The 24,146-nt window shown below is 32.5% G+C and overlaps 4 protein-coding genes across 5 annotated transcripts; 2 read left to right on the forward strand and 2 right to left on the reverse strand.

Annotated features, from left to right (window-relative positions):
* Positions 1–1,104: 1,104 nt before the first annotated feature.
* On the forward strand, positions 1,105–1,732 carry LOC114391402. The gene is made up of 2 exons (XM_028352404.1): positions 1,105–1,294; positions 1,464–1,732. The coding sequence occupies exons 1-2, from the start codon at positions 1,154–1,156 to the stop codon at positions 1,626–1,628; spliced, it is 306 nt and encodes a 101-aa protein (XP_028208205.1). The 5' UTR covers positions 1,105–1,153; the 3' UTR covers positions 1,629–1,732.
* Positions 1,719–7,484, reverse strand: LOC114391401. The gene is made up of 3 exons (XM_028352403.1): positions 6,960–7,484; positions 5,623–6,864; positions 1,719–2,578 (listed from the first exon to the last, which is right to left on the reverse strand). Exons 1-3 carry the CDS (start codon positions 7,442–7,444, stop codon positions 1,972–1,974), a joined length of 2,334 nt encoding a protein of 777 aa, XP_028208204.1. The 5' UTR covers positions 7,445–7,484; the 3' UTR covers positions 1,719–1,971.
* Positions 7,485–11,109: 3,625 nt separating this feature from the next.
* LOC114393155 (transmembrane protein 230-like) lies at positions 11,110–12,833 on the reverse strand. 2 transcript variants are annotated; one of them, XM_028354415.1, is made up of 2 exons: positions 12,542–12,833; positions 11,110–12,029 (listed from the first exon to the last, which is right to left on the reverse strand). In XM_028354415.1, the coding sequence occupies exons 1-2, from the start codon at positions 12,726–12,728 to the stop codon at positions 11,878–11,880; spliced, it is 339 nt and encodes a 112-aa protein (XP_028210216.1). In that variant the 5' UTR covers positions 12,729–12,833; the 3' UTR covers positions 11,110–11,877. The 2 variants fall into 2 exon arrangements, with proteins under 2 accessions (XP_028210216.1, XP_028210217.1); XM_028354416.1 differs by lacking the exon at positions 11,110–12,029 and adding an exon at positions 12,191–12,471 and having other exon boundaries at positions 12,542–12,832.
* A 1,919-nt stretch (positions 12,834–14,752) lies between these two features.
* LOC114392311 lies at positions 14,753–18,863 on the forward strand. The gene is made up of 8 exons (XM_028353390.1): positions 14,753–15,072; positions 15,294–15,379; positions 15,523–15,590; positions 16,533–16,605; positions 17,265–17,380; positions 17,461–17,565; positions 18,039–18,138; positions 18,386–18,863. The coding sequence occupies exons 2-8, from the start codon at positions 15,296–15,298 to the stop codon at positions 18,560–18,562; spliced, it is 723 nt and encodes a 240-aa protein (XP_028209191.1). The 5' UTR covers positions 14,753–15,072; positions 15,294–15,295; the 3' UTR covers positions 18,563–18,863.
* The last annotated feature ends 5,283 nt before the right edge of the window (positions 18,864–24,146 follow it).

The following is a 24,146-nucleotide window of genomic DNA, read 5'->3' on the forward strand; positions in this document are numbered from 1 at the left end:
TTAATTATATGAATTATTGAAATTGTTAATGTGTGAACACCTTCTTAAAGACATAGATATTTCAATATTGGCTTGACCTCTTGGGTTAATTTGGTTCTTGACATACATTTCTTTTAATGAAACTAATAGAATTAGTCAGCAAGAGTAGAACGGATATGTTGGTTACCTGAAAATGAAATGAAGTTGATCTAGTTCTGCTATTTAGTACACCAAATCATGGTATGAATTTGCATGAATACACACGTGTATTTATTTTATTGGTTATTTCGTAATTTAAAAAGGACCAAAAAAATAAAGTCAATAATTTGACAGAAATCCGGGGAAAAGTTAGTACATGCTTTTCCTGCAATATTTTTCGTGACACTGATTTCCAATAAAATTTGGGTACTGTTTGAAGAGCATTGATCAATGCATAGAGTAATAAGTAGTGTATGAGAGAGGAGCGTTATATTTATCCTTAGTTGAGATGGTCCACAGCCCCCAAGCGCCAAATCCAAAAAACAAAGATAGTCATGTGGCAACTAAGATGTAGCTCAACTAGGATGGTCCAAGTACAACAAATAGACGAAAGAATAGGAGATTTAGTGTTTATAGGGTACGCCTTGACTAAATTACAGCAACCAACAAGTGTCTTGAGATGCCTACAAAATCTGCAAGATATTGAGAAAGGGTAAGATATCATAGAAAGATAGCAGCCAAAGGATGACATATCACAACCAGTCTTTATTGTTGAGGACAAAACATGAGTTGATGATGTTGCAGTGTGGTTTCATTTGGCATGAGACATTCACGTGATCTAAACATCTTTTCTTTCTTCACTAAGGAAAAGAATAGGCATTAGTAAAAAAATAAAAAAGGAAGAGAATAAGCCTCTTTCACAATTTTCATATCATGACTCATGAGAGAGGCGTACGAAGAATCAGAGATAGGGAGAGAGAGACTAAGGCTATTCCAACATAAGCACTAGAACCGTGGGCACGTAGGTTTAAACATGTTTCCTCATCTCCTTGATCAATAATTGCATACACTTTCTCTTTCTCTCTCCCCCCATCACTTCCTTCTGACATGCACTTCCATCTCTTCTATATATTGTTTCAAGTAATCAACAACTAGCCCGCAAAACCATATTTTCATTTTTCAGATTGATTACAGGATGAGTTCTTCTATCTTCCTTCTATGTTGCCTTCTCATATTTTCTTTATATTCCCTCTCCCAACACACAGGCTACTCTCTAGATGCTACTCCAACACGGAAGTTGAGCATGCCAGCCCCTGTCCACGACCTCAAAACCCAGGTACGTTAATCCCCCAATTGAATCTAGAGGACAGTAAATAGGATGTCACACACTCCTAGAAGGCACAAACCAAACTTTCATCTACAAGCCTTTTCCCCTCTACTACTACTCATAAATATGCCCATGCAATTGTTTATCATTGTTTCCACTGATTCCTGGCACATGGCAGTATAAAATGCAGGGAGCAGACAAGGCAATGGAAAGTACCCCTGCAAACGAAGATTCCATGACACCAGAGTATAACAGCAACAGTTACAGTCCCCATGATCTTGTCTTTCATATAGATTACCATGGAGTAACAACTCATCCAACTCCTAAACATCCCAAACCATAGGCTGCAACTTTAGTTTTGCAGCGCGAGAGATTTATTCAAATATGTATTCTTGTTTTTATCAATATATAAATATAAATGAAATGCGTTGTGTGGGAGAAAAAAAAGGTTTTGTTTATATAATTGAGCTGATTTCATGATGCACTATCATTGCTTATGTAATTTGCTCAATACATTGCACATACTACTAACTTGTAAGCTATAGCTTACAGAAACATACTAAACCTGATGAGTTAGCTGCTAAGGCCCTATTACATATTGATGTCAATCATTCCGCTAGGTGAAAATGATTTCATATATTCCACGCTAAAGCAATAAAAATTAAAGAAAAATATAAACAGTAGTATTATAATTTATCGTGAAGTGAAACCATTCCATTAATATATTGCCTTCTAGTATTTCTATACTTCTGAAGCAGCATCCTGTGACTAGTTACAACTTCTTCAAATACCACCTCAGTACAAAACCTTGACTTCACATTCAAAAAAGCAGCTTCTAATTTATCCTTGTGTTGGGCACATAAAGAAAGTAGATCTTCAATCATGAAAGATTTATTGGTGTTGCTTTCACTGCTGTTTTCTTTTTCCATACAAAGAACCCAAAGCCATCGGATTTGCTGGAATGGATCTTCATTTTTCTGAATTGCAACCTCTATGCTACTCAGAACTTCCATGAATCTAGATTCAGAACGAATTTTGTCAATTAAGTAGAAAAAAGTGTTTCTCTGTCCCTGAAAAAGAATATTATAAACAACTGGTGGCAAGGAAACTGCAGCAGTCAAGCATGCTTTCCTAAAGCTAGGATCAAAATTGCCAATGATCCCAATGGCAAAATGTAACAGATTCACAGACACAAGATGAAGTTTTTGAGACAAAATATTTGAGCCATCATAACACAGTCTTTTCTGGTTTTCACTCCAGCAGTGAAGTGCAAAATGAGCTACTCCTCCCCACCTGTGTTTAATGACAAACACACATAATGAGCGAAACTCAGATACTTAGACCATCAGAGATAACAAGCTTTTCATTAAGGCTAAAATATTTTGAACTCGTAAGTAAAAAGTACAATCTTGCATTTATAGTAATGCAGTTGCACCATTATTGGAGTGTATGGTGCCATGGACGAAGAACTTCAGCATTTCTAAAATAACTGCATAGTGCTGGTTCAATTCTCATTCAATGCTTCCTATTTATCAAACTGAGTTTCTTATTACTTTTTTTAATCATATAATTGAATGTTATGATAAGGGTTTAGATCACTTTGCAGTTCTGAAAGAACTGCAAAGGATTGGCATCCACAGCGCTATAGTGCTTGTAATCTCTTCAATCACCTCACTCATTTGGAAGTAAGAATATCAATACGGGGCCCAAATATAACTTACAATCTATCAATCACAAACAATCAAAGGAAAAGGAATTTTTAAATAAAAAAAAATCATGAATTAATCGGAGGGCCTAATGAATAAGCAATCTTCCAAAAGAAAAGAAATCCCATTATAACATATCTCTATAGTAAATCCCAGCTTCAATCTCCATGTGGGATTGAGGAAAGACCAACAAGAAGATGAAAGGTTGATAATTTTATACTCATCCTTATCAATAGGGTAATAATTGACATAGGCATCATTATTATTTAAAATACTAGAAAAAATGGTCCATGAACCAGCTTTCCAAAGACATGTGTATAAAAGCCTGCTCCTATGTCCTGCAGACTTGTCTAATTTTAATAATTGATTTTAGTGTGGGTCATTCCACATGCATTGCTTCAGTCTTCTGCTTCAAAAACAAAATCTACTAAATAATTTTTAATCGGTCAATATAGAGCAATATACACATTCAACTTGAAGGAATGAAAATAATTAATATAGAAAATGAAACAAAAAATGTATTCATAATTTTTCTCTGAAACATTAACATGGACATCAATGAAAAACATGAGAATTAATTGCTATGAAACAAGAGGTGTTAGATGATTTTGCTGCAAGCAATATTTTGTGATGTTAGAACAGACCAAACCCTGCCAGTCGTAGTGGTTCAATCAATATTCAATAGGTTGTCCTGTACTCCCATGGCTATTTGATAACCAGCCAATCAAACTTACAGTCAGGAGCAAAGCAGCTATACTTATTTAGGAATTCAAATAGTATAAATATTTAATATTTATAAACTTTTATTGCCGATTTAATTAAAACTAGAAAAAATAATTCATTTATGATTTATGGGGGAGCAGCTGGCCCCTCCCCATGAATGTAGGCCCATGCTTATCGCCATTGTTCATGGACTGAAGGACCTACTAGTGCCATTTAGTCAAAAGATGGACCAGATTTGACTGGATAGGAATGAGAACATCAAGACGAAACCACTAGCATGACAGTTTATTGATTCAGAATTTTGAAAACAAGCATGTTTTCCAACGATAGTGGACCAGGACTGTTAACTGTGTAGTGTAATGAAGATAATACTTTCCTTTTTCAGAACATAACTTCTAATTTCCCATTGAGAAAGAGAAAAAAGAAATCAACAGTGATATTATCAATTATTTGTGAAATCATTTGTATCATGGAATTAGATCACTCTTAGCATTAAAAATATCAATTAACTGCATTCATATATGCACAGAATAGACACATTCTATTTGACAGTATACAGAGGAGCTTCATCCATGGGCATGGAAGATTGCATGTGAGCCATTTTCTTGCTAGCACCAAAACCTGCTATTCTAAAATGGCAATAAATAGGATTTTGTAACATCATAATACATTGAGCATTTGAGCAGCCCAAATGTGGCAACAACTCTCTAATAGTAAAAAAACAAACATTGAAGTGGCCAGAGAAAAAGAGAAAAGACAAAATCACACCATGTAGGGGAAACTCCAAGATATGGCAATAACTTTGGAAGGATTACCTCCATGTTTTCCACATCCTATTTTTGGTGTGATTCTTTTTCATGATTTTCTATTTTTGAGAAGAGATATTTTGAAAACAAGTTCAAGCAATCCATGAGATTCGTAATCCTCAGCAACAGCATCCTTATTTTTACTGTCAGACACTGACCACATGTTTGTTTGCCATTCACAGCCAATGGAAGATACACATTGGTTACAGGCCACTTAGTCCAACCACCAATTCCAGGCATAGGCCTCCTTCCTCTGGTGAATGTACACAAGTGCTTGAATACCTAGATGGAGGTCACCTAATTTATTAACAAAAAGGCCCACTAATCTTCAGCAGCAGATGTTTTTGCTAATTCATTCTCTTGGGTTTTATATATCATTCCTTCTGAAGGAATTCTTAACGTCATGGAAATTTTAGACTCTGCTTAAATTGTTGAGTTATTTTCCTTTTCTTTTAACTTTACACAATCCTTACATTTGAATGACTACTTAGCTATCACACTATAAAATGGAAGGGTGAAGTATACCAAATCAAAGTTCTATACAATCCTGAGAGAGGTTGAGATTCAACCAATACATAAATATAACTGTTTGCGTACCTATAGCTCACTTGTTATTGTAAATATAAAGCTTTAGAGTTATGTTCTACTTATAAATAATGCAAATGGCATCATGCAATTATGGCACAGTCACAGTTGCAGAAAGTCTATGATTGATAAAACATGTAAAATGATGCCTCATATATATATATATATATATGGTAAACTCAATTATGTTTCTTCCTACCATGAATGCATTTCTGTACTAGAATAAGAGAGAAAGGGGCAGGTTCAGATTAAATCTTACTACTTACGTTTGACCATCATCTAGTCAAACGTCGCCAATTTCACAATATGCAGAAAAGAAGAATTAATAGAATGTACCGCCACACTCTTAAATTATAGAACAAAAAACAGAAAAAAAAATAGGAGAAAATAAAATTAAATAAAGGGCCGTAATAAAATTAATAAAGTTGTAGCTGTAAAAGAACAAAGGGAACCTTCATAACCAAAGCATATTGTACTTGAACCAATAAAATAATAGTTGAAGTTAACCTTTACTTACTCGAAAGGAGGTTCAACCTCAATACTAAGGGTAAGGTGCAATGAGAACCCAGGAGAATCATCACTAACAGCAGAGCTTGTATAAGCTTCATGAGGAAAACCTCTGGGAATATATAATACATCACCTTCCCTGAGAAAGAACTCTCTTCTACCGGCTTTTGTACAGTCAATATCAGAACCAAGTAAACTATCATATAAGCGAGGTAACAGCTGACTGGGTGGAGAAAATATAGTCCACTGCTTTGAACCGAAAATCTGGCATACAAATACACAGTGATCATCAAAGTGACAGGCCAAGCCCTGGGAATTAGGGGGTGTTAAGTACAAATTGGCACCCACTGAGGGTTGGCCAAACATAAGTGCTAATGTATCTGCAATAGCTGCAATGCTCTGATAGCGAAACTCCAGACCACGCAGGGCAACAGTGTAACCCTCTTTATATGCTTGCCCACATTTTAAGACGTCATCAAAAGTAAAATACAGAGGTTCCTTAATGCAGCCTGAATGAAAGCTCTGAAAGTAATGCATCTCTTTTCTCAATTGGCTCTCTGTTTTTACAACACGTATATCCTGCTGGTAGATTATAGGACAACCCAGTCTATCTTTCACCTCATTCAGAAAATTGAGTATGTTTTGTTCATCTGAAGCAATAGGGAAACAAGCCACTAGACGTTGAAGAATCGAGGAGAGAAGGGAAGGAACGCTCCTATTCCAGTTCAAAGAGTGAACAAATGCACCAAACATATCATGCATATCTGGATCCCTCTTGGTCTTCGATAGCAGAAAAGGAGAAACCTCCCAGTAATTTGATATAAAATCTTCAAAACTAGTATCACTCGCACCAAAAAGACCTCTTTGAACAACTTCAAATGACAAAGAGCCAGTAGGTTGAGAAGCATTAATGGAAAGCCTAAAGACGCATTCTGCAAGATTACTAACAGCAATGTTGCTTTTATAAAGACGCCCTTCCTTGTTACATTTCCTAGCACCTCTGATCACCTCTTGACCACTCACTCTCACCCTAATCTCTTTCAAAATTCTCAGAAATGCTTCAGAAAGACTTTGTGGGATACTCTGTAGCTGCTCAACTTCACAGGCATTGATAAGAACAACAACTGCAGTGAGAAAAGCCAATGACAGTTCATCTTCCTTAATCCCAATCTTAAGAGAGGGAAGACTTTCATCACCCTCAGACCATAAACAGACATATTCTAAACTCTTGAAAATCTGAAGAAACACAAACCTAAGGAATGTCAATCAATTGTTTAGTCATCCATCATGTACTCAATTTAATAAATTTTCAAAACCTAAAGCGACGCAGTGTAAATGGTTACTTACATTAGTTTGTTCAACGCAGAAAACTTGAGCAATTGTCGTTGGGCGAAGGTGGTGGTGGAAAAGTCCAAAACGGCATTGCAGGCAGATAGCAGAACTTTTCTATTGCGACTCTGCAACAGCGAGATTAGTCCCTCGACGGTTTCAGAATCGGAAGCGATCTCCTCGTTGGCGTCGAAGGAAACAAGCGAGGCGGCGCCGATGATGTCTGCGGCGGGGCACGCGATATCGGAGCCCTTGGAGCGGAGTAGGGTTGGGAGCAACGCCAGAATGGGCGTCAGCAAGGTTGGCGAGAGAAGAAGGGAGCGGCGAAGTTTGAATAGGCATTTGTTGATGAAGATAACAGAGTGGGGTGTGTTGGAGAGAGATGCGAGTAACAAAGCGAAGATGGCATTGGCGTCTGAGGAACGGAGACGGTGAAGCTCACGCGCCGAGGGTTTCTGCTTCCTTTTTCTCTTAACTCTGTCTTTCTTCTTCTTCTTCTCCATTCTTCTCGCCCACTTACACAGACGTTCGCTCCTTTTTGGTTTTGACTTCTTCACCATGTTTTTATTTTTTTCAAAAATATTTTCTAGAAATTAAGTTTTGAAATTTATTTTGGTAATATTATTAAATATTTTAGAAATTGGTTTCCAAAAATATTAAAACTTTCAAAATTTATTTTAATAATAATAGGTAAATGTTGTTGAAGTTAATTTCTAAAATATATTAGTTACATTCTGAAAATTAATTTTCAAAAGTAAAATATTAAAATTTTTAAAACTTCTAAAAGTTAATTCCACACTCATACAACATGAATCCAATAACTGAGTTATATGCCAAAAAACAAACAGATTACACACATTGTTCATTTGTTCTCATTGCAGACATAGAACATCATTGATTTACTCTTCCATGTGAATGAGACACCTTATGCCCTCCCCTTTCAGCATCCATTCAAATGCCTTGTCAATCTCTGAACAGACTGAATGATAAACTTGTCTAGTTCAAGTTCCTGCATTTTTAACACGTTGTGTAACTTGATGTACTAAAAATGAAGCAAGATATTAGAACTAGTGTGTTTGGTTTAATTAGTGGTAAAAAATTGTGGTAAAATCACCCCAAGATATTTGTTGTTTCAAAAAGTCATGATGACTTGAACTCATCCTATTATCAAACATGCACTATACGTATTTAACCAATCTTGCTTTTATATGGCACAATTCCAACGTAATCATAAATTTATAACCAATATGAATATGCTGTTACCGTTGTCGTTCTGGCAGATGCAGTAACCATTGATGTGTAGTACAATAATATGATTATGCATAGTTATGAGTAGTGCTCCACCGGTTGCAGCAGAAGTTATACCAATTGATGGTGCATTACTCGTAACTAGGCACAATGATGTTGTAGTCGACATTGTTGCTCCAACTTCAAAATTTTATATATATATATATATATATATATATGCATGTGCAGGTCGAATTAGAAGATTCTTGAGTTCTCTTCTGGGGAAAATTGCAGAGTTAAGATCTCCACGGTTGATTTAAATATCTAGTCACACAAACTACTTTAACAACGAATAATACTATATAAAACGAAAAGGAATTAACCAAAAATACTAAAAAAAAGTTAAAGATCTCACTTTGCCCCGTGTGCCCGATAAAGCACAATGCGGATCCTACAAGCTTTGTGTTGGATTTGGTGTACTAAGTTAGAGAAGATTGCTAACTACTAAACATGTTCAAACTCAAATTTTCCAAGCTATGGTTTAATCTATCGGGAAAAAAAATTATCTTATACTTAAGTCATGGACTCATGCAGGTACGAAATCTAAAATCATATCAAGACAACTAAATCGTGTTATTTATAAATGAAGCTTCAGATGAGTTATTTTACCTTTATCTCAATCCGTTAATGAATTGATACTTTAAACACGATTGAGACGAAGAGATTTGATAGATATATAACTAAATTTGATATCCCATAGTTATAACTTAAAATTTAAGATCTATACTTATAAATCTTTATTTTATTTATATTATGTTGAATATTTTCATTCTTAAAAAATATAACACTTCATCTCATATTTATACTCCAAATATTCTAACTCTAAAATTAGTGGAAATTCTAATAAATTAAGCACCAATACAATAAGATGGTCATATTTAACCGTAAAAATAATTGTCTTTCTGTACTCATATTCCTTAGTACGTAATGAACTTATTCCTTTCCAGAACCCGAAACTTTGTAGTTGAAAAATAATATACAGAATTCACCGTATAAAATGTTAACTTTATAAAAATATATCGTACTCCATTTAGTTTAGAAATTACAACCATTGATATGGACAGGATAAAAACACATGCTATACTATGATAAAGAATCATTCACCATCTTGTGCAGATGTACTTGTGTTATCTTTAAGTACCGCTGTTCGCAGCGAACATATTCCTTCGTCACTTGGCACTTACTTTCAAGCCATCAGTCTATCATTGCTTCTTTGACCATTCGATCTTGGCACCTTGCGCAGTTTTTTTTTTACAATAATTAATGAAATTTGAAGCTTCGTAAAAGCAGATAAATCTCAACGTAATAGGAACAGGTATCATACATATTCTATTCTGTTAAAGTATTAATATAGTATCACAGTGGTATTCGCGTCGTCGTCATTAGTCATAACTTTTCAAGCTATCAAAGGCTCTTTGACGTCATTTACCTTTAATTTATCCAAGGTATCAAACTGAACTAAGAGTTTTGGAATCAATGCCATATGCATTAGCTTTTCGCAAACTGCAATTGTAACCGTGTATATACCATGTTTTTCTCATTTGCTTGTGTTAGCACACTACTGCATAGCACAAATATGGAACCGGATGGTCTACAATTTCAAAAGAAAATGCACGATTAAAATTAAAAAAAAAAAAGATAATTTTATCATATAATAAAGTAAATTGAATGAATGACTGTTCCGCTAAAAACCATAGAGGATCAAAATCCCATATTGTATCGTCCACTAAGCCAACTATCATTTGTGGTTTACTATAAGTGAATTAATGACTGTTTTATTATTATTATTATATATATTTTTAACCATGTTATTAGTAGAAAAATTTAGATTTTATTATTGACTAATCTTTGTTAGAGAACTTGACCATCATGTTTAGTAGGATTCTTCCATTTCAATCAAATTTTTTTATTCCTCAAATATGAAATCTTACTTAAGGAATCGAGTCTAATATTATTTATTCTAACGACTTATTGACACTATTTTATATGAAATAAAGCAAGCAATTTATAATAATAAAATGGGTTATAAAAATAATGTATTCACTTTTCTATTACAAATTAGTTGCTTTATGTCATAATATAATAATAATAATAATAAAACATATTATCATTAATTCATCTATAGTTAAACCATTAAATTATGAAATAATATTTTTCCCAGTTTAAGGGGAATTTTTAAAAACATTGGTTCTATATCCTAGTCCTGATAAACAAACATAGATACATGCGACTTGAGCTAAAATGCAATGACTTAAGTACTTCATCTTCGCTGCTGGCCGTTACTAGCCTTGAATATCAGTTCGATTCGTAGTTATTTTGTTACTTCTTGCACGTTTTTTTGGTACAATACTCTTGCAGTCTTGCACTTATAATTGGTATATAGTGTTTGATATTAAAATTGTTTAAAAAACCCCAGATAAGTGATCAAAACATCCATGGTAACAATGTCATTTCTGCATCATATTTACAAGAAAAATCATATATGGACACCTAAATACTAATTGATGCGGAAAGAAAGGAGGAGAAATGTAAGTATAATAAATTATACGATGTAATAAAGAAATTATGAGTACTAATAAAGTGTTTGATACCCTTACTCTAGTTAAAAAATTTGCAGTTCGGCTACCAATTTATGTAAGTCTGAAATTATGTTTCTTTCTTATTTTTATATTAAATGAGAAGTGAAATCTACTATTGTTAATTTTCAATAAATTTTAACTAATCTTAAAGTATTTGAAAAAAATATTAAAGAAAGTGTCGCTAACGTTCTCTTTTTTATAGTATTATTATCACAACTTTCTTTGAATTGAATATTTGAATTTGATACAGGATACTTAAAGACAAAAAATTAGGAACGCAATGTGCAGGATTGTTTGAGAGAATTTAGTACTTTGTCATGAATCATATTCAAAGGAATAATACAAGATGGAGAAGGCCACTATCAGTAGGAAAAACTAATGAAAAAAATTATATCCAATTCTCGACATCTGAATGCAAGTAAACAAAAAAAGGATAATAACCTTAAACACGCCTAAAAGAAATCTCTCTAATCAGTCTTCAGAAAGAATCTGAAGAACCCGTACATTGGTTGTTGTATCTGTAGTCAGTAGTCATACGGTTATACATTCCACATAATCAAATCAAATCCTTTCCCAAAAAAGTGGCTGAATGCAAATAGCCTTTGTTAAACTTGGAGCGAAATCGGATATTGCACAAACCAGGTTCGTTAAATGACAACACATAAGTACGCACTAGATTTTAAAAAATGGTGCACAAATGTTGTTTCAGCCGTGACACTTAAGGTTTTTGGAATTACTACCACCGAAATTGTGGCCACATTAGTCTCATTTGTTCAGAATTGCCCGCAACATCAAAGATTGCAACAAAACCACGATAATAATTTAAAACCTTGCATAAGTACATAGACAGGAGGTTTATACATGTCCCAATCATACCCCTTTATCAAAGAGGAAAAGATGCAATTGCCTGCTATAGACCCAATTTCAAACTTCATGCTCCTACAAGTGAGAGAGGTAACTTGAAATAATTTTGATACCTGTTGTCCACAAAATGCACTGACAAAAGGTAATAGAAAAGGAAAGGGAGGAGAGTAGGGGAGGGGAGGGTACTAGTATGCAATCCGCGCAACTTACTTATTATAGTGTGGTAAGTATAGACTACATAGCAAAGTGAAAAGGCTAAAATTCAAGAACCTGCCTCCAACTATACGAGTCATGTGCACCCCTATGAGCTTTCTTAACTCACCAAAATGTGCATAATTAATCCTCATAAGGGGATCTTCTGCACATTAACAGAGGGACAACATGCATCAGCACGTTTTTGTGAGTTTCAAAGCAAAATATTTTTTTGTACAACAACGTAGGGAGTTTTCTGAATGTTAACAAAGTTAAAACACATCAAATAAGTCAATTGTACTTGGGAGATGATCTTATAAAAGTAAATTTGACTAATGGAATCAGAGGAGGAAGATTGATTCTGTAAAACAAAAACAAAATCTTAGCAAAGTAATACATATACTAGTTTAGAGCAATGCAAGCAATATAAATAAGAAGGTAGAAACAAAGAAGATCTATACATAAAGGTGGTATGTTAGAGCTGAGCTATACGGGAGGTATGTTAGAGAAAGAGAAGTCTTTGTATCCTTTGTAAGCACAATAGGCAAAGCGCGTATAGTAGAAACCCGGAATGAACAAGAGTGTTCCCAGTATCGCAAAGAACAGACCTATACATAATTGAATAATTATTATAAATTGTCACAGTAATTCTAAAATAAAAGGGATCGATGTTGTTACCGTGAGCGTTGTCGCCGCCGACGTGATTATAGGCCATGAGGGAACCGATGATGATGGCTAGGGTTCCGAAGACGAGAAGGGAAACGGCGAGGGAGATCTCCTTGATGGGTGCCTTGTTGCTCACCGTGTACGGTCCATCCATCATTATGTCCTCATCTGAAATCGAAAACGCGTGATCCACGTACATTTTCTCTACCTCTCGATTCAGAAACACCTGCGTCTGTTATTCAATTCTGTGCACACTTGCCAACATTGTCGTGTGATCAAGGTCTGATATATTTATTAGGGACGATCATATCCTATCATGTTTATGTTTGTATTTACATATACCGATACAGTATTATCTATAATAATTTATTTATAGTTTTTTAGATAAAAAAAAAAAAAAAACAAGATTCCACTTTATGATTAAACAAATTCTTCCAATAAAATTAGTAATACTTTAATAATATAGTCAAACAAAATACCACATGCAATAATTTATAGAATATGACATGTAAATGGAACTCAAATGTGGAAATCAAACAAACTAAAAAATGAAGAAAATAAAAAATATTACTTACATATAAATAAATAAGATAATTTTTCCTTATACAAAAAATAATTTTAATAAATATAAAATGTAATTAACTTTAATAATATCACTAACTAATATATAATTAAGTACAATATAATTATTAAATTTGATAAATAAATATGTATTTATTAGAGATGTGACTTTTTATACGAATTTTTTTAAAAAAATTATTAACTAAAATAAATTATTATATATATATATATATATTAAAATATAAACAAAAAAAATATTTTTTTATCATTATGGTTTAGAAGAATTGGTTTATAAAATATATCTTAAAAAAAGGAAATTTTCATATATATATATATATATATATATATATATAATGATAAATATTATACTAATTTATCTCTTGATTTTAATATTTATTTTTTATTGTAAATTAATAGTTATAGATTATTCAAAATTCAACTATATATTTCTTTAAAAAATATTCTTGTTCATAAAACATATTTTAAAATATTTTAATTAAAATGCTCATTGATAAATTTTGATGTATGTTAACGATTAATTTAATGTAATCATTTTTTTACAGAATTTAATCAACTTTTACACGTTGAGTTTTTATTTTAGGCATCTAATATGGTAACTTGATTTTTATTTATTATTACACATAATGGAATGAAAAATTAAAACCACTAAATAATTATGCTGAAATAATAAGTAAATATTAACCTATTGAAAACTATCAGACATTACTGCAGATAAATTAACAACTTTGACTCATGATTTTAACAATTACTTTTTTTATAAGTTGGTGATAAATAAAATACTATAGTAAATTACATGATACCCCTTGTGTTTTAATTTAGATTGCACACGTTTTTTTTTCTATTCTTATATTATTTCTTTTAATTATTTTAAAAACATTACACTAACACTTTTCATCTTTTCATATATTATCATACTTATCTTTTTAATTGTTTAACAAATATTATATGATGTACCTTATAATAGAGTTATTGTAGATGTTAAAAAAATTATGAGCAATATAAAAAAACTTCAATGAGAATTAGTGTAACTGAAATATTTCAATGTAAACAAAAATATCTCACTAATATTTTAACTTAAACTTAATTACAATAATATTTATAATTTTAAAATTCAAATCAATCAAGATGCAATTATTCTTAAAATTGATATTTAGATCGATCACGTAATTTATGTATCGTGTCATTAATTTAATAAGTGATTAATTCCATTCGATTTTATGATTTAACTAGTGAGTCAAGTAATTAATGAATCCGATCTTATTCAGTCATTTTTATTTTTTCTTTTGTTTTTAAAATTATTGATAATTAAAAATGTTTAATTATATAATTAATCCCTTAATTATAATTAAAATTTTAATTAAATCCCTTAATTACATAAAAGGTTCAATTGTCTAATTATTTTAAAAAACACTATAATCATTTTTTTTCTCAGCACCGCTAATTTTGATTGACGAAAGTTGGGTAAATAAACCTTTTGCATAAACCATTGTATTAATAACCAATTTAAAATTATTTTTTACGTTGATTGTATTTGAAATTAATATAAAAATGTTTATTTCTATAAAAAGAAAAAATCTTATTTTTCATTGATTGTATTGAAATCGATGTCAAAATAACATTTCCTGGCAAAAAATGACACGATTGTAACGTTCTTGCTTAAACAACTAAAAATATACCAAAAAAAATAAAATGAAAAGGAATAGAGGCTCAGCCACGAAATCACAAGATCTCAAACCCAAAGTCTGAAATAGAGAAACCAGATTGAGAGTCCCTACTCACTGCCGGCAAACCTCTAACCACCGTCGAAGCTCGGTCGTCCTCCGGCCACCGTCGCACGAAGAATCACCCCCGCCGCTGGTTGTCGAGCTAGCCACCCGGCCGCCGCCGTTCTGGTGGGTATTGGTTCTGGTTCCATCTGTTAGAGCATTACTAATTTTATTGCTTCAGGCACGAATCAGAAGGTACTCATTTCATTATGTTTATCATTGAAACTTGTTTTATTTTTTAGAATTTATAGATGTCAAATTAAACTTGTTGAAATAGTTTCATTGATATTTAGGGTGTTTGATTTTTGTTTATAATTTGGGTAGCTTGACCAGATAAGCTTTACTTAATTACCTCTGTTTCTTTGCCTAATGATGTTTGATTTACGGATAATTTGTATAATGACTGAACACTGTAGGTATGGGAATCAGTAAAACAGAAGTAAACTTAAAGAGGTTGCTTGCAGCTGCTCCTCAGCAGCAAAACCAGGCAAAACTTGTGCATGTAAGTCTGAAGATAAGTCTTGACTTTTTATTTTAGAGTTAATAGGGTTATGTCTATAATCTTCTTATTTTAGAGTTAATTTAGTCATTTCTTAACTCTGAAAAACACAAACTTAATCATTTGTTGATTTTGGGATTCTGCAGTATGTTGCTACTTTGCGTGAACAATTGGAACAATTGGCTGAAGAAAGGACACCGGAAGGCTTACCAAGGTGTTGTGTGTCTCTTTATTTACCATCTGATACGCATAGGTGTCATGAAATTATAAGTGAAACTACATATAACTTCAGTGTTTATAAATCACCACACAATCATCAGTTAATTTTAATTCTTGGAAATCTTCCCTTAATTTTACTAATATATACCTTAAGTGGAAGGGGTGGATCATCATAGGTGGCTGCCTCAAAAGTTTAAAAGTTCCATAGATAGAAATGTAAGAGAAAAAATTAGACATGCTTTCCCTAAACATGATCAAAACATCATATGGCCATTCCATTTTTTTTATCAAGACCTGCTACTATTAAGTATTAAGTGGGGTGGGATTTTCTTTCTTAGTGGGGCATTGTTTTGGGTTTGAACAGTTGAATGTTAGAAATTAATACTTAGTACTTACTGAAATTTATGAATCAAATGGAAAGAAAAAAGGGAGAAGAGTGATGTCATAATATAAAATAATAATCTAATACTCTTATTTATGGTAGTATTCTAGGTCAAGAACTAGCATAGACTATAGAGCAATATGTATAATCTCAGGCCAAAATCATACATAACATAATAGGAGTATTACCACCCTAATTATCCTTATATTCAAACAATACAAATAGGTCCAGACTATGGAATATATGAATTGACTTATGCTATTATTCACACTGAGTTCTCTTGAAAATAATAATTACTCACATTGTACATAAGCTTTACTTTCCCGCCTTGTAATTCTTTGATAAAATCTTGGATTTGTAGAAATAATTATTATATATTTCTTTGAAGTAAACTGACATGATTATTTTTTCATTTTCTACCTCCCCTTGTCCATTATCTTCTCGTCTACAACTTATAAATTAACGCTGTTATATTCCCCCTACTTCTTATGTGTTTCTCTACCGAATGTATGTGCATTCATTTGCGTGTATATATGCTCTGTTCTGGTTATGCAGGATTTCAAAGGCTGTGTTGAATGATTATTCAGAGAAGATTGAAGCCATTGCTTCCAAATTGGTTAATCGTGTGGTATGTATTTATGAATTAATATATCCTGGAGAGATGTTTAAGTGTAAAAAAGAACTTTACAGTCTCTGACTAAACATTTAAGGTTTCGTTGTCTAGTCCAATCCTATCTAATCTATACAATTCATGAAATGCAAGTTACACACTTTATAAAAATAAAAAAACAATGTACTAAATCTGATTTACAAAGATATGCCAGTCCTATAAACTTAAGGGTATGGGTATGCTTAGTTAAGGTTAAGTAGGTAGATAGTGGTCAGGTGAAAATTATATCATGGATAACACTTTAGTTACACTTTAAGTTTCTTATGCATAGGTATTTTTACTTTATATACGAGGATTCTAAGATAAGAATAATTGAAGAAGTAAGACTTTTGAAATTAAAGAGAAAATTATGAAAAAAAAATTATATGAACAAAACATGTAATTTCTATGTCTATTATTTTCATATGGCATATTAAAATTTAAAATTCAAAATTCAAATTGGGAATGACTAAATTTAAGCAATAGTGTTTGAGAGGAACAGAAATTATGGAAATAAATTATGAAAAACTTGATGCAGGAGAAGCCCCTAGGCTTATTAAGATAAAAAAAAAAAAAAAAAGATTCTAAAAGTCCTAGTTTATGAAATATTTTCATTTAACCACAATTTTTTAACCCAGAGTGACCCACCAGTACCCAAGAAGGACTTTGAAAGGAATTCTGTCAAAGAAAACTCTTCTGAAACTGAGGAAACAAAGCAGATACTCCTTTCTTCTGGATTGAGAAGAAGGCCTGTGTAAGCTATAGCTAGCCTTTCTTACAACTATGTGTATTTTGTAGGCTGTTTTACTGTTGCTCATCTGATTCATTGGACAGACCTGCCTCAAGTACGGAAGATAGAGCGCATGAGCCTGCTGAGACTGGCCACACATCACCTGTTAAACTGGATGCTACAGCACATGCACACATTGAAAAGCATAGGTACGGTTTACTTGAGTTGTTATTTAAAGTTCATGTAATGGTGGGTCAATGGACTAAGTACCGCTTTGGTGAAGAGTCCATGACCTACAGGCTACAAACATGTTCCTATGTCAATTTGTCTAGAACAGCAAAGTGTATTTTTCTTCTGGACAAGCATTGATGAATAAGGTCGATCGTTGATGCATTGTTAAACTTACCGGTTACCATATGTTACTAGCTTAATATGGTGGACTATTAGGATCATATATTTGGGAGTTTATTTGGTCTTCATTGACTAGTCCTCAGGATGTTTCTGAATCACTATCAATATGATACCAATAATTTCTATTAAGCTATGTGTGCAAATGTATTACATCAATAATTTTTATATTCATTTACGTTTATTCTCTCAATACTTTGCATTTCTTGTGTATCACTTGTGTTTTCATTGTTCATTCGGCTGTTTAATTTTGTTCAATTTTTTATTTATTTAGAAAGCTTCAAGATGATTTGACTGATGAGATGGTGGTGTTGGCAAAACAACTCAAAGAGAGTAGTCTCATGATGAGCCAGTCCCTGCAAAATACTGAAAAGGTATCGAATCTCATATTTTCATTCAATCCTGCTTGTCTAACTGCTAAACGGTTGTATGAGATGATGATGCAAAACGTATCTTATTTTAGCATAGTGAGAGTGAAGGAAGGCGAGTGTTAATACCTTGTGGCAGTGGTCGTTAGATTTATTCTTTGTACAAGTCATAACCTTGTTGGCAATTATCTCACATTTGGGAGTTAGAATGATGAGGTGTTAACCTAATGAATTGATTGTGGGTGGCTTGCAGATACTTGATTCTACCGAGAAGGCTATTGAGCATAGCTTGGCAAGCACCGGTCGTGCCAATGTGCGAGCAACGGCAATCTACTCAGAGAGTTCCAAGACTTCTTGCTTAACATGGCTTGTGATGTTTGTGATGACATGCGTATTTGTCATGGTTATTCTTCTAATCCGTGTCACATAGCGTAGTTCTCGTTTCACTGGGTAAATGAAATAACTTCCGATATAACTTTTCCTATGATGTAAATTTTCCTTCCACTCATAATTAAATTGGAAAATGTTAAAATTAGTTAAAGAAACAAAAACGTTTTTCTGGGGAAGTTTTGTAAATGAGCTTTTACCTGATATAGTTTCTTCACTTTACTTTTTAATAAAAAGAGTAAATTAGATAAATCCCCTTTCGAATAAATTACACTTGATATCCTTTCTTTTCCAACATTACTTTTAGACCCCTGTGCAACACCATTTAGGTTCCGTCAAATTTTTAAAAAAATCAATAACAAAAAAGTATAAACTGTTAGTCCATAGTTGCCCTTTCTCCATTAACCAGTATGGTTAGGGTTTGCTCAGTTTGGAAAGATTGGGTATGAATACGATAGAGAGTGATGGAACGAAGCACTCTGGTTGAACACCACTCCCCCATCCCCTGCCTCGGCATCCCCGCTTACGAGTCCACGATGTCAGAAACGTGGTGCGAGGTCTGAAAAAAAAAAAACCCTGGTAGATCTACACTGTTGGTGCCTTGGTTGGTCGCAAGATTGCACTGGTGGCGGCGACACTGGTGCAACATTGGCGCTGGTGTGACATATACTTTGGGATTCCTCAGATGGCGAAGACCCCCTCGTCACTTCTCACTATGCGGTTTCCTATTTCAGAGGCCTTCAAGGGGCGTCCTTCATCGGAGGCAAATTGAGACTTCAAGTCTCCTCTATAACAGTTTATGAGATTCAAAATTGTTTGTTTGTTTCATTGTGATTTATTTTTTCTTGTGACTTTGATGATGGAAACGGCGTGAGGTTTCAACTCATGGCTGCAGATTTGGATGGTGAATTTTGTGTAAATATTGGTTTTTATTTTTTTTGGATACCCTATTTTCTGATTTAATGTTCTCGAAAAGTTATGTATTTTTTGTTTCTATTTTATTTATTTAAGGTCTGGTTTGAGATTTGTATATATTTTATAAAAATAATTCATTAAAATACATGTTCCGCTCACATAATGCTCTAAAATTAACAGTACTAACGTCTTAAACGTACAAGAGGGGCAATTGTAATGTACTGCAAAAGAAAATAAGAAGGATATTAGGTGTAATAAACTTATGGGAATCTCTGTAGTTTAATCTAATAAAAAACTTCCTATTTAGTGTCCTTAGAGCACTAAATTACATATATATAAATAAAAGTTAACCAAACTGAACGATGAATCAATTTAAACTGGAGTTTAAAAAATTGGATCATTTTCAGCAGTTTACTTGATAACTGGTCGTATTTTAGTTTTATTTTTACACAATTTGGACCAAATCATTCACAAGTTCAATTAGGAGAACTCCATTTCAAACTTAGCTTCTCTGTCGCTCTTGCTTGACCTTTCGGCCTCTCATTAACAGAATCATCTCTTCTCTTCAAGCAATCTTCTTCGTTACGGACCCTAAATCCCAAATCAAAGCTCTTAAAATCCTAGATTTAGCAAAAGTTGCAAAATGCACAGGCCTGAAATTGCGAAATCCATTTTCTCCATTCATAGCTCAGTTTTTCCCATTTTCCCCTTATCACCAGTGCACGGAGTAAAAGGTAACGAGTTTTTCCCACATCGATTCTGCACTTTTTGGTTCAACAGTCCTAAATCGCTTTCTTTCACATTTTTAGAATACAATGCAATGAATTAAAGAAATAGTTTGATTTAGTTTAGACGAACTGTTTTTTAGTTCAATTTGGGGAGAATGGTTCTACAATTCAGTTCGATTTGATTTAGTTTTCTAAGCTGTATCCAACCACGAACAAGCGTAAACAAGACTCATTTATATTTTATTTATATTGGATAAGTTTGTTTAAATTTATTTATTGAAAAAAATAATTATTTTAATAAATAATTTTTTTTATTTTTTAATGTGTTTGTTTAAATTATAAATACCTTTAATATTTTATTTTTAATATATTTTAAATATTTTAATAACCACAATTGATAGCCTTAATACTTTTTTATTATTATAAAATATTAAAAAGATTTTAGCAAAAGAGAATATATAGTTACTCATGATTGATTGCTGATAGCATATGATCACTGGAATTCAGTTTATGTAGAAGAGTGGCTTAATAAAAAGAAAAAGAAAAAGTCCTGATGGCAAATCTTTATGACAAATTGAACCAAGCTTTTGTGATTATTGTTAAATTCAACTATTTAATATTTGCAGCCTTGCTGAGGAAGAATTGTAATCAACAAGCTATGGATGTAATTGGTGGCTAAACACCAGAAAATGAATATTCACAACTCCCTGTCCAACGCCGACTCATGATTAGCAAAAGCGTTGCATTTACTTGTAGTATTCTTGGAAGTTTCCAACACATACAACTATACAAGTACTACTAAGGTATATTCATTATCATCTAGTCCTCTTCAAGAGACACGTGGCATGTAATATTTTCTTAGTCTGCTGTCAGTGTCACTATAAAACCAAGTCGGATACGCTTCTCAGCATTTCTTACTCTGTTTTTCTGCACAAGTTTGCTAGCATATTCTTATACTAGAGTATTTTAAAAACTTAAAACAACAAAATTATTTGGATAAAAACTTAATTACTTCTTTTCTGATAATAAATTTATTTTGGGACAATAGCTAAAATATTCTAACAATATGTTATCAAACCCCATTACCTGCATACGTATCTTTTAGTAAACAATATAAAAAGTAGGTTTTTCTGTTGATATTATAACACTTTATTTTTCGTAAAATAAATTAAAAACATTTTTTTAGTTAAAAATAAATAATTTTATAAAAATTGTGAGATTTTTATAGTTAAATAAATAAAAATAAATAAATTTATTAAAATAATGATTTAAAGAAAAATAAAAAAATATTTAATTTATTTCTTTGATAGGAAATAAAATAGTATCTTTTTATAAAATAATAAATAATAAAAAAATAGAATAAATAATAAATTGAGAGTACTCTAACTATAAATAAATATGTTAGATCAGTTTGAGCACCAGGTTTGAAACTCATTTCCGAACATTCTCACCATTGGAAATTGTGAAAAAAATATCGAAGGTGATAAAAATTCCCTTCGCATCGTAACATTCTCCTTTTTCGTATAAATCCAAAATCCTTTCCAGTAAAACTATAATCATGAACTTGTTAACCGTTGGATCGTTGTGAAATTTGGACTCCAGGTTCGCAATTCATTTACGCACATTTTCACCATTGGGATTTGTAAAATAATGTCTAGGGAAGAAGAAATATGCATTGCACGCAGACAGTGGAATGAAGGCTTCAATCTCTTCTCCTTCTCTCTAACATTTGGAAACCTTATTAGAGCAACTAGAGAAAAGGCTTGAGGAGTTTTAGGGAACCGCTAGAGATTCGTTATCGCTACTGGAACACACATGAGCCCGCTTAGAGGTAAGGGATGAGTTTATCGCAATTGGGATTAGAATGAACATGTGTAGAAAGATCAAATTGGGGTTTATTTTGGGATGTTTATTGAATTGAAATTCTTCCTGTATGATTATGTGAAATTGTTTGAGCGGTTTTACTCCATATGGATTGAGAAACATTTTTGTATAATTTGTTTGTGTTTTTGATAGGATTAATGTGATAGATAGTTATACTGGGATCATGAAATTGTGATTGAAATTGTGATAAGTGATAAATTAAATATGTCATGAATTGTGTGATAGCATGTTGCTTTGGAATTAAAATATTATTATTGAGATTGAGTATAAGTGTAAAGTTGAATATGTGTAATTTGTGAGATACACATAAACATGTGATGGTGGATTATGATATTATGAGATATGAAATTGTGAACATGAGATTTAGTTATGAATAAGTGTATAATTAATACTTGATGTGACAATACTTGTATTGTGAGCTGTGAATTATACAATAACTCAACCAGTGTTTACATTGAGAAAAATGTTTATGTGCAGTGTTAAAGGAAAAATGTAAGATTCCTAGTTAAGAACCTAAAGTGTTAAATTGTAGCGCAATGTATTAAACGTGTTTAAAACACGAGTGAGGCCATGTGTATTGTATAATTCATGAACAGTGTCTACTTATAATATTGTTGAAATCGAGTATAAGTACAAAGTTGAACATGTGTTAATTTGTGAGATACACGTAAACATGTGATAGTAGATTGTGACATTATGAGATGTTAAATTCTGGACGTGAGATTTAATTGTGAATAAGTGTGTGTTTAACACTTGATGTGACAATACTTATATTGTGAACTATGAATTATACAATAACTTAACCGGTGTTTACCTTGAAAAAAGTGTTTATGTGTAGTGTTAAAGGGAAAGTGTATGTTTCTTAGTTAGAAACCAATGTTAAATTGTAACACAATATGTTAAACGTGTTTAAAACACGAGTGTGAGGTCATGAGTATTGTATAATTCATGAGGAGTGTCTGTGTGAAAAAAATTGTTTTAGGGGTTAGACCTAAATCAGGAAGGTGAGGCCCTAATGGATTTTTCGAAGTCTAGGCCTTGGGAGTAAAGACACTCGATTTGAGTGCTCTGCCTATGTTGATCCCATATGATTGAAATATTCTCGCAAAACGGAGTGATCCTGACTGGTCACCTTATAATTTTACTCTTAGTGAGAGTAACCTGACATACTCATTGTGTGGTGTGACTTGTTATGTACTCCTAAGCGTCTCAGGGTGGTTTTTCACTTATATGGTACCACATTACATATAGGCTTGAGCCTTAGTGTATCTATTGCATAACGCTTGTGTATTTATTGATATTGATTGATTTAGTGATATCATGTTTTGATCTTTGAGTACGTGAATGATGTAAAAATGAATAAGACGTGTGTGTGTGTTATGATTTGAAGTTGCTGCACATTTTTTATTCCTTTTATTATTAGTACATATATGTATGAGGTAAAGGATGTCACCGATCTTGTTCACGTTGTTGTTATTGTGTCTTCATTCTTTTCTGACAAAAAAAAATTGTCTTTATGCGTGTCTGATGGACAGTGATGACTGACAACGACGAGTGACCAACAATGTATTAGGCTCCCTGTTCTTGACTTCCTCTTCCTGTGAGTATTAAGTAGAACTTACACCAAATCTAAAGACCATTTGAAGATGAATGAATGTATTTGAAGGAATTAATATTTTTGAACTTATTAGTCTTTCTCTGCATACTATCATGCAGAGAAAGTTAAAGGTAAAAAAAAAAATAAAAGAGGACAAGCTAGCTTTAAGATTAAAATGTCCGACATTTCAATGAAAGATAATAATACAATTGCATATCATTCACCAGAAAAAGATTTGTGCAATAAACATTGAATCCAAGTTTCATGAACAACAATTTAAGGGTGACAAGTGGCAACCACGGGCCATGGCCCTCCCCTAGTGGTTTTAAATAGAATTTTATAAGATGTACGAGTTTGAAGAGAAAAAAATACGCTGAGAAAAATAAATTAGTAAAAACTTTGAGTTTGAATTTACATGTACAATGAAAATGAATACATAATCATTTCTCATAGGCTCATACTTTATCATAAAAATAAAAAAACAAATAGGCTCACACTTTCAA

The sequence above is a fragment of the Glycine soja genome, chromosome 17 (genome assembly GCF_004193775.1).
Source record: "Glycine soja cultivar W05 chromosome 17, ASM419377v2, whole genome shotgun sequence".
Taxonomy (NCBI): Eukaryota; Viridiplantae; Streptophyta; class Magnoliopsida; order Fabales; family Fabaceae; genus Glycine; species Glycine soja.

Bases quoted from the DNA above. Each gene is read 5' to 3' on its own strand.
- LOC114391401 (XM_028352403.1), bottom strand. From the start codon at position 7,444: ATGGAGAAGAAGAAGAAGAAAGACAGAGTTAAGAGAAAAAGGAAGCAG. The intron at 6,865-6,959 runs GTAAGTAACCAT...GACATTCCTTAG, and splicing joins TCTGCGTTGAACAAACTAAT to GTTTGTGTTTCTTCAGATTT. The intron at 2,579-5,622 runs GTAAGTAAAGGT...CATTAAACACAG, and splicing joins GAGGTTGAACCTCCTTTCGA to GTGGGGAGGAGTAGCTCATT.
- LOC114393155 (XM_028354415.1), bottom strand. From the start codon at position 12,728: ATGTACGTGGATCACGCGTTTTCGATTTCAGATGAGGACATAATGATG. The intron at 12,030-12,541 runs GTAACAACATCG...GTTAATGTGCAG, and splicing joins CGGCGGCGACAACGCTCACG to AAGATCCCCTTATGAGGATT.
- LOC114391402 (XM_028352404.1), top strand. From the start codon at position 1,154: ATGAGTTCTTCTATCTTCCTTCTATGTTGCCTTCTCATATTTTCTTTA. The intron at 1,295-1,463 runs GTACGTTAATCC...GGCACATGGCAG, and splicing joins TCCACGACCTCAAAACCCAG to TATAAAATGCAGGGAGCAGA.
- LOC114392311 (XM_028353390.1), top strand. From the start codon at position 15,296: ATGGGAATCAGTAAAACAGAAGTAAACTTAAAGAGGTTGCTTGCAGCT. The intron at 15,591-16,532 runs GTGTTGTGTGTC...CTGGTTATGCAG, and splicing joins ACACCGGAAGGCTTACCAAG to GATTTCAAAGGCTGTGTTGA. The intron at 18,139-18,385 runs GTATCGAATCTC...GGTGGCTTGCAG, and splicing joins CCCTGCAAAATACTGAAAAG to ATACTTGATTCTACCGAGAA.